Genomic DNA, 10,419 nt, shown 5'->3' with positions numbered 1-10,419 from the left:
TATTTTCCCATATTATGTAACTTTCATTTATATTTCGTTTTGCTCCTCCTCACGTTCATAAAATGAGCGAATTTATCTGAGAGCGTAATAAAACGACTACTATTACTCTTCCATTGATTGCTATCCATTTTTTCAGTTCTAAAAAAGGCATAGAACCTCACATGACACTATACATGATTAGGTCCATAACATAAAATCTTAATTATGAAATAAACTCTATTTCCAGTAACATATTGAGAATGAGGGAAGGGCATGTATTCAAAAAAAGAAAACACTTAATTCCACTTTAGTACCGTTTTCAACATCAAATTTCCCCATAAAATTTTAGTGCCAAGGACAATAGGAATATAGGTCTAAAATAATATAGCAAATACGCTCTCCAGTACATATCATTCTCGAGGAAACCACAGGTACAAGATGGTTCAAATATGCGTTATGACCATCACAAATAAATATTGTTAAAATACTTGGTCAACAACCAAGTAAAAATAGAAGCACAAAGATAAATGACGAAATACAAAAATATCACCTAGCCGAGCAAGGGGCCATGGAACCTGTTAGCATGAAACAATAATCAGAATAACGAAGCCTTCATGACCCATTCTGCTCGTTGGCTTTCAGCTAAAGCCACTCTGAGAAGAACTCACTCAGATGCGCTAATCCCTGTCTTAAACTGTAATATTATGTAAAAGCTAGGGTTTACTATTAATACTCTCTCAAATGATGGATCCACTCCCCCCTAAAGGCTTCAATCAGATAAACCAGCCCTTCGCTTGAGATGCGCCTTGAAGTCCATAATATCACCCTCCCACCGGGTAACAGCTTGATTCTCACACACCCATATCTCATGGGCAACTTGGTTAATAAGCCTGAAATCATGGCTAACAAGAACCAAACCCCCATCCCACTCATTCAATGCCTCAGCCAGTGAGTCAATGGTCTCAATATCCAAGTGGTTAGTTGGCTCATCCAGCAGCAGCAACTGAGGTTGTCTGTAGGCCAACCATGCAAAGATCACCCGGCTCCTTTGCCCATCTGATAAATTCTTCATAGGCATCACCTGGGCTTTACCAGTCAGTCCAAATTTCCCAATTGCTGCCCTCATTCTCTCTTCCTCATTTCCTGGGTACTCTCTAATCATGTACTGAAGGGCAGACACCTCCAGGTCAAGTTTCTCAGCCAAATGTTGATGGAACTGTGCAATTCTAAGGTGATTATGCCGCCGAACCATGCCATCAGTAGGAACCACGTCACCTGTCATCAGCTTCAGCAGTGTACTCTTACCAGCTCCGTTGGGACCAACCAGAGCTACCCTTGAGTCCAAATCTACCCCAAAGTCGAGGTTCTTGTAGATGAGATTATCAGGTGTATAACCAAATGCTACTTCCACAAATTGAAGCACAGGAGGAGGAAGCTTCCCAACATCAACAAAGCGGAAGACCAATACCTTGTCTCTCGCAACCTTCTCAGTAAGTCCACCTCGCTCCATTTTTGCCAATGTTTTCTCTTTGCTCTGTGCTTGTCGAGCTAGTTTTGCTGACCCATGCCCAAATCGAGCAATATATTCCTTCATTGACGCGATCTGTTCCTGCTCCCACTTGTACTGTTTCATCTGGTTCTCTTCCAGTTCAGAACGGGTCTGGACATATTGATCATAGTTACCAGTGTAAATCTTCAATGCCTTGTTTTGCATGTGGATAATGTTTGTGCAGACACCGTTCAGGAAGTCCTGAGAGTGTGATACCACAACCAGGATGCGATCAAACTTCTTCAAAGTTTCCTCCAACCAGACACAAGCCTCTAGATCTGTATCCCAGACAAAACAATTAATTATTATGACGCAACTTATCCATTTTTTCCAACCACAGAATAAAAAAAGGAGAAAAGCTATTAAAAAAATTATAGAGCTGTGAATCTATTCAAGTTGGAGACATGTGTGTTCTCAGACACGAGGATTGCCAAATGAAAAGGAGAAAATAACTCCCTTCGTGCACCCAAAGGGCCTAATAGGCAACAAACAGACTGAATAGGGGATGCTGCAGACCAGCAACAGATGTGCAAACAACAAATATTGCTTTTGACATAATGCCAATATGGAGCAACTAAAAATGGCATTCAATATTCACTTAGATACCATCCAATATTCACTTTTAAATCATGCCAGCTATAATTTATTAATTTTTCCTGATGCAACAGTCCATTTAATTGCTAGTTAGTGAAGATAACAATACTCTAGAAGCATATGATTTGGCTCATCATACTAGAATCCTACAAACACAATGAATAGGCCCACCTCCAGGCTCAAGCAATTATGGATTTTGTTTAAACTAGAGTTACGAAGAAAGAACCAACAGAGGTTCTTCAAAACTTACCAGAGAAGAGGCAAAAAAAAAAAAAAAAAAAAAAAAAAAAAAAAAAACAGCTACAAAGAAGAAAAAGTTACCCCTACAAACATATGGCTAGCAATTGAAAAAAAAGAAAAACATGCAGTTTTGGGAAAAAAAATTTTTTAACACTGTACACAATACTTGCATCAAAAAGACTTACCAAGATGATTGGTAGGTTCATCAAGCAACAGGATTGTTGGATTCATAAAGAGAGCCCGCGCTAAAGCAATCCTCATTCTCCATCCTCCTGAAAAATCCCGAGTTTTCTTTGCCTGCATCTGCTTATTGAATCCAAGGCCAAACAAGATTTCAGCTGCACGTTTCTCTGCGGTTGCTGCATCCATGGCTTCTAAACGTTCATAAATGCGTTCAAGAGCTTCACCACCCCCATCATCCTAGAGCCAGAAGTATATTGAAGTCACAAGAAATTCTCAACAATTAACAGGCACTAAAAAACTATGTAACTTTAACACAGTACACACCTGTGCAGCCAAAGCTTCAGCTTCTCTTTCCAATTTCAACCTCTCCTCATCACATTCCATGACAGCCTCAAGTGAAGACAAGTCAGAAGCTTCAATCTCCCTCGAGAGATGATAAATATCCATGTGATCAGGAATTGGAAGCTCTCGACGTCCTATTGCAGTAAGAAGTGTAGATTTTCCACACCCATTTAACCCAAGCAAACCATAACGTCTGAAGACATAAAATTTTATGAACATTAGCTACATGCATCCATAAATGGCCCCTTACAAGACGAATAATAAAGTAGCAAAAAATTACGAACCTGCCATAGTTAAGCTCCAGCTCAGAATCAACTATTAGATCATGTCCATGAAAAGTAACAGATAAAGACTCTATCTGCAATGAATAAACAAGTCAGTTAATCATCAACATTGTTTATTCTAATGACACACACGACTATAACAGGAATGCAGAAATTTTCTTCCCGTACAATATTACCTCCTCCAAGGAGTTCCAACAAGGATGAATAGTGGATTATATTCACAATGGGATTTTCAAGCAACTGACCCTGGAAACATAGAGGTCCTGGTGACAGACCCAGCTGCTCAACTAGATGTTTGTCTAGGTGCACCAAGCTAGCAACAATAAGCTAAAAGTGAGACTCGCTATAGCAAGGACATCCATTATATTTTTAGTTCTGTATAGTCATCTATAGACCCAATAACTTATACTGCCTAGAAAACCTTAATGGAACTTTTTGAACCATAAAAATCCCTTGGAAACATTTCTCCCCCCGACAATCAGCGAGGTCAACAAGTTCTTTTTTTATATATATTTTTTAATTGTTTCACAAGTTAATTGAGAAAGCTCACAAAGTACAACATGCAATACTGAAATTACTTTATTAATGTCAACTTTAAATAGTTAGAATGATATTAAATATACGGCTAATTTATTATCTTAGGCTTCACATCATTTGGAAATATTGGTCTTTTACTAAAAAATTATAATAGGTGATTGATGTCATACATTTTGGTTCGTACCCATTCTGCATTTCAGAATGTAGAGTAATATTCCCAAAGAAGAGCATTCTTTAATAGGCATACCAGAATTCTTTTGCACTGACATAATCTATGTATTACAAAACTATTCACCAACACAGGTTAATCATATCCTTCCAAAACCATTATCAAATCTAACCCTAAAAATAAGACCATTCAAACCTAATAATAAACTTGAAGAAAATAAAAACACGAACTCTGAATTTATACATATCATGAACTCAAATCACATGTATCTAATGCTTATTAGGCACATAATGAATTTTCCAAACAAGTTGGAGGCTCTATAGATTAATCTAAGAATAGGCTTTATGACAATATCTATAAAAAAAAAAAAATTCCAAAAAAAAAACAGAAAGCAAAGAACTATGAAAACTAAAAGAGAACAACTCTTTCATGCTGAACCTTCGCCCACTATGGAAAAGCTTAAATTCCCTAAATCCTACCAGATTCAACTTCATACAAAGAATACAAGCAGCGTAGAACAGACACCAAAGTAAAAGGCCAAAGTTTGTTTAAAAACAACCCATTTTTTCTAGCTTAAAACAACACTCTTTAGTGATGAAGAGCAAATTTTCCCCATAATCAATCAGATATGAACAACTAATGCAATCTTTTTACTTATCAATGCAAAAACCCACCTACCAAAATCCGATTTTTTCCTCCCACGAATGCATTTCAATAACTACTTCTTTCCAAGCAAAACATCACACAAAATTTCGTTCACACATTAAATCACAGAAAACAGTATCAACAAAGCCCTAGAATTTCAACACACACGAGCAAAGTATTTCAGATGCGATCCCATCGGAAACGGAGAGAGAGAGAGAGAGAGAGAGAGAGACTTACGCGGATATCTCGGGAGAGAGGATGCGAGCAGAGCACACCAGTGCAAGTCCGATCCGAAATCAGAAGCGCCTCGACCCCATTCGCCAACTTCTCCACTCCGTTCTGCGAATCGACGCCGCCGCCGCCGATTTCGACGAAGTCGCGGCTGCCTTTCCTCCTCTCTTGGCCGCCGCCGCCGCCTTCTTCTGCGCCGCCTTCTTCTTGCTCGCGTCCGACACCATCTTCAACCTAAACAACAAAAACACAAAAACCAAATCATCAACAAACGCAAAATAAAATCACTTCGATGATGAATCGAAATAGAGTAATAGTGCAATCGGGATTAGAGAGACGAACCTTTGTGGCGGAGATCGGAGGAGGCGAAGAGCGAGAGAGAGAGAGAGAGGTGGCTCGGAATTGAGATCTAGGGTTTGGATGAAATAGAAGCCAAAAGTGGAGGTAAAGATGTGTTGTTGGTGGTGGTGTTTATTAGGTTATAAAGGAAGAGAGCAGGGAATGATGATGTATATATATAAGAGTGCGATACTTCCACGTGGCAGGAGTGTCTCTTTTCTTTTTTGAAGACTTGTTATAAAAGTCCGACACCACAACAACAACTCTCTCTATTAAAACACAACACCTGTGCTTTGTGGTTTGCGTATGAGACTTGACTGACTGATATACCCTTTCCTAAATTATAAGCAGCCTTTGGAAAAGGGTACATCTGGCAAACAACTACGGTGTTTTTGATGTGATTGTATTTGTAGTAGTATAGGTCGGTCTGATTTTTTTTTTTTTTTTTTTCTTTTTTTTATTTTTTTTTTTTATATAGGGGTTTTGATACGACGCCGTGTTACTCATCATCGCTAAAACCCCTAAGATCACTTAAAACTCCGGACATTCTAGCTTTTTGCCTCAAATTATTTTTTTATTTAGCAATTTGTTTCTATTTTGAAACTATATAGGGATATGCCCCTGTTTCAATACTCGATTACCCTAAAATTGAGTTTTAATAAAATACTCGATTTGTAGAAAATCAAGTTATGTCCGATCAAACTTTAAAAAAAAAAAAAAATTTGCATGTAACTCGAGCTTAGGGAAATCGAGTTCCATGCAAAAAATTTTTACAAGTGTGATCGCCCAATATTCAGGGAGACCTATAGCGGCGTTTTTAAGCCCTTTAGTGACGTTTTTAAGCCCTATAGTGGCCTTTTTGTGGAAAAATTTTTTATACCAGGTTTCAGTGGTCCTATGGCAGCATTTTTTAATCTCTATAGTGGCGTTTTTCTGGAAAATTTTTTTTTATAAGTGTAAGTACTAGGTTTCAGTGGCCCTATAGCGGCGTTTTTTATCCCTATAGTGGCGTTTTTCTGGAAATTTTTTTTATAAGTGTAACTACCAGGTTTCAGTGACCCTATAGCGGCATTTTTTTATCCATATAATGACGTTTTTAAGCCTTATAGTGACGTTTTGGAACTCAATTTCTATTTACTCGAGTTTTATGATTTTTTTTTTTTTTTTTTAAGTTTGATTGGGCATAACTCGATTTTAAACCAATCGAGTACTTTAAGTAACTCGATTTTAAGATTATCGAATATCGAAACAGGAGCACGCACCTATATAGTTTCGAAACAACGGTATTTTACCAATTAAAAAAATAAATAGGGTAAAATGCCAGAATCTCCTTTTTAACCCCCAAAAGATCTCAAAAATTTTCAATCCAGCCACTGTTTACAATTTCATTTCAGCCTTTTTCATCTCATTCTCTCTGGTTTCACTGTTCACTCTCTCCTCTCTCAATAATCGGTTTCTTCCTCTATCTTCAGAAATCAATAAATGATGCTTGGAGTTGGACCCGCTTGCAACCCAAACCAAATCCACTGCTTGGTTCAATGATGTTGTAAGTTTTTTTTTTTTTTTTTTAATAATTTCTCTCTCCCTCTCTGCAATATATTTTGTTTGGGTGCTGAGAAAATAATGGACAAAGTAACGAAAAATTTTCTTTTTGTAACTTGCTGTAGTTTGCTCAGAAAAATGGCACTTTTTTATTTTATTTTATTTCTTTTGTCTGGATGATGAGAATATGATTAACAAATGAAATACTTGGTATTTTCTTCAACTTGTTGCAGATGTGTCGTGATACAGAGAGAGACAGAAAATTCTAAAATGCCCTTTTTTTTTGACAACGTAATAATCATAGACAAAGGAAACTTTTTGTATAGTATAATGAAAATTTTGAACATTGAATGTTGGGTGAAGTTGATTTTTAGGCATGGGGAGGAGAAAGTGAAAAGTGTTAAAATTTTTAGGTGGGTGAAGCTGGAAATCTCTAGATTCTTGGGTGGTTGTATTTTTTGGGCAGTGTCAAAGACCCAAATTCACGTTTTCCAGAAATTTAGTGAACTTGTCTTTTTGAAACCCAGGTTTTATTTCAACTTTGAATATGGAAAATTCCAATCTAATGCTTTAAAGACATGTTTTAGGAGTTTTGGACTCGTCATGGTTTGCCTTCTTCATCAATTGACTTTGTGTATTTCCTCATTAAGTGTATCTGCAGCTAGTGTTCTTCCCCGGCATTGTTTTCACATTGTTTTAATTTTTCACCATTACAATTAAAATTTAACTCTACTGCTTTTCACTTCAATATCTTCCTCTGTATTGTCCTTTAACACTTGCATTACTGCCTTTCTGTTTTTTTTATCAAACCTCTTTCTCTTTAGTCTTTATTACTTAACTTCTCAAAAAACAAAACCAAATCTTGTTTTGGGGTGTGCTTCTTGCAAGCTACTTTAAGTAATAGTGGCTTCCATTATGTCACCCACTTTACTTTGATGTATATAAAGTAAAATACCAACACTTGTGTGGAGATCCCTTAAAAGTTAAAACCCTTTTTTTTTTTTTTTTTGATAAGTTGTTAAAACTCAATTGTATAATAGCCCTTGATAAGGAAATTTCGACGATTATACTAAAAAAAAAAAAAAAAAAAAGGTAGGGAGGGGAGGATGGTCTAAATTTTTGGGAACTGTTTATGTTTTTTGCTTCCTGGTTTGTGGTAGCTTTTTTCGTGCAATATGCATGGGAAAGTGATTCGTTAAGAATGTGGGTGCCAGTTACTTTGGTTTGTAGTAGTTATCATAGGGAAGCTAATCATTTTGAATTGAACTACATTTTGAAACGCAGCCTTATTCTTAGAATGGATGCAAATAGACAATAGTTGCAATCAAATCTATAAAGTTTGTTTAAGATTTATTGCTTCCTTCATTCATTGACTCATTTGATGTAGTCTTATTGGTGTGCTATAAACTGTGTTCCTTTCTATATATTGAAACATAATATTGTAGGTTCAACAACCATAAAAAAGCAATAAAAAATTCATTCTTTTCTTTGTGTACACACACACACACACACACATATATTTTACCACTAGTTTTATTACGATTCTCTTGTTCTCAATCTATTTTCCTAAGCATGTGGTATTGTTGATTGGATTTGACTTTAATTTTTCTGTCTATGCGACAGATGCTTAAGTTTTGCAGTTCAGTTACTTAAGTTATCTGGGTGTGATTAAAAATGTGCAGCTTGGAATTATTGATGATAAATTATTTTGGGAATGATTATAAGTTTAACTCCGGTGTATCACCGTATTTTGGACATGAAACTTCCTTTGCAAATTGTCTATGTAGTTGTGTTTTGGCTTCTACTTATGTTTTTAATTTCTCTTTTAGATTTATTATCCCCTAGATTTATGAATACAAGTACTAAAATTGTCATTATCTTTGATCATAAGACTCATATGTACCATGACACTGTCGAATGTACTATGTTCCCTTCCTTTATATTTTGAATTAAGATTCTGCATGTTGGGAAAGTTTGAGGAAAGAATTTTAATATGGGTTATCTAGGTCCTGGAATTTGGATGTATCATTTCTATTTTCTGTTCTTCTTTATGGTTTCATCACTTTCATGGGTGTCAAATGACGTGATTTTAATTTGATTTCTGACTATGTGGGCATTGATTTTGCATCTAAGAGTTTTAGTTGCCTCCTTCAATGACTTCAAGAATGTGTAAAAGGATGGTTAAGCTTTCATAATAATAATAATAATAATAACATTTTTTAGCCCATTTTCTCAAAATTGGAATTTTGATGCTAAGAAAGGTTATATTTTTTGCTGTACACAGAGGTATATATATGTTTATACCTGCTGTTCTCTTATTCTTTCAATTGAAGCGTTAGGAATTTGCATCTAGAGTGTCATCTTGATCTGTATCCTTTGTTCATATTTGGTAGTGCTATCCTCTCTTATTTTATTTATTTACTTAATTAATTAAATTTTCATATGAACGATCAGTTATTTTGGTTCAATTTGTATTACTTACAGAGTTCTGGTGAAAGAACTTCCTGCTGTTTGTGATAGCTTGAGTTGCTCTGTGAGTAAAGGAAAAGGCTAAGCTCCACGTAGGAATTAGATTACATTTAAGGTACATTTTCTCATTCTTCATAGATTTTGTTTCTTGTTATTTCTTCAAAGTTTTGGGATCTCTTCATTAGGAAGGCATCATTCTGTTTGTTTTTTTTTTCTTTTATTTTTCCATAGATATTTGCAGTATAAGTGGAGCTTCCTTATTCTATATTTTTTTACTTGCATTTTAAATTTGATTTGTCGACATGGTGGTCTGTAGTGCTATTTTCAGTATACCTATAACATGTTTTTGGTATTTGATCTGAATTCATCTAGCTTGATCTAGTTGGTTGGGAGGTGATTCCATAATGTTTATCTTTAGGAAGATGTATAGCAAACCTAAGGCCTAATGCAAGATTAGCTGGGCCTCTCCCTCAAAGTTCTTGTATATACAGCCACAATTATTCCTTTGTAGGATCTAAACCGAACTTTAATATATAGCTAAATGCCACCCTGATAGTTATATTGACTCATTTTTTGAGGTAGCATTATTAGAGCCTTCAGGAAGTCTTATATGGGTCCACCTATAATATGTTTTTGTTATTTAATCTCATGCCTTTAGATTTACTGCCTCCTTTTAGATCTTGGTATGCCTGGAATATTTAAGGATCTCTTTCTCCTATATTTTAAGGATCTCTTTCTCCTATATTATTGGAACTATTTTTTTTTTTTTGATAGGTAATAAGACTTTTATTGAAAAATTGAGCATCATGTTCACGATGGTGAACATGATGAACAATGAAACAAATACAAGAAGATCAAGAGCTAAAAGAAATAGAAACTAAAAAATCAGCTACAGCAGTACAATTCGTACACCCCCAAATACGAGCCCAAAGAAACAAAGTACGAAAAAGTAAACATTTTATGTGCTCCAAAGTTCTCGCCTTGTCTTCAAAAATGCGAGCATTACGTTCTTGCCAGACTAACCACATTAAACATGCCGGGACCATGTTCCAAATGATTGAAAGATGCTTTCCAAACCAGTTTCTCCAAATAAAGAAAAAATATTTCACTGACCTTGGCATGACCCAATGGATCCCAAACACTGCAAAAACTTCACACCATAAGGCATAAGAGAACTTACAATGAAGAAGAAGGTGGTCCACTGATTCCCCATCACAACAACACAAGCAACACCGATTAACCAAAAACTGACCTTTCTTAATAAGGTTGTCAATGGTGAGTATACCATCATTAGCTGCTGTCCATAAGAAAAAAGA

The 10,419-nt window shown here is 35.8% G+C and overlaps 2 protein-coding genes across 3 annotated transcripts in view; one reads left to right on the top strand and one right to left on the bottom strand.

The window, feature by feature from the left end:
* Positions 1-338: 338 nt before the first annotated feature.
* LOC112024390 (ABC transporter F family member 1) lies at positions 339-5,250 on the bottom strand. Its single transcript, XM_024057027.2, is given in 7 exon segments — positions 339-1,806; positions 2,548-2,782; positions 2,870-3,080; positions 3,172-3,245; positions 4,760-4,867; positions 4,870-4,987; positions 5,096-5,250. Coding segments are annotated over 6 exon segments (1,797 nt in total). The 5' UTR covers positions 4,981-4,987; positions 5,096-5,250; the 3' UTR covers positions 339-748.
* A 1,188-nt stretch (positions 5,251-6,438) lies between these two features.
* The window catches only part of LOC112023449 (uncharacterized), a 9,854-nt gene continuing 5,873 nt past the window's right edge, over positions 6,439-10,419 (top strand). Inside the window, exons 1-3 of one of the 2 annotated variants that reach the window (XM_065779070.1) lie at positions 6,439-6,638; positions 7,731-7,837; positions 9,119-9,218. The gene's annotated coding sequence lies outside the window, so the exon portion shown is untranslated. The remainder of the gene's footprint in view (positions 6,639-7,730; positions 7,838-9,118; positions 9,219-10,419) is intronic. The other variant, XM_065779069.1, reaches the window with a different exon arrangement.

Source organism: Quercus suber, unplaced genomic scaffold (assembly GCF_002906115.3).
Source record: "Quercus suber isolate HL8 unplaced genomic scaffold, Cork oak 2.0 scaffold_198, whole genome shotgun sequence".
NCBI lineage: Eukaryota > Viridiplantae > Streptophyta > Magnoliopsida > Fagales > Fagaceae > Quercus > Quercus suber.
Note: the sequence above shows the minus strand (reverse complement) of the source record. Positions and strands in the feature narration are given on the sequence as shown.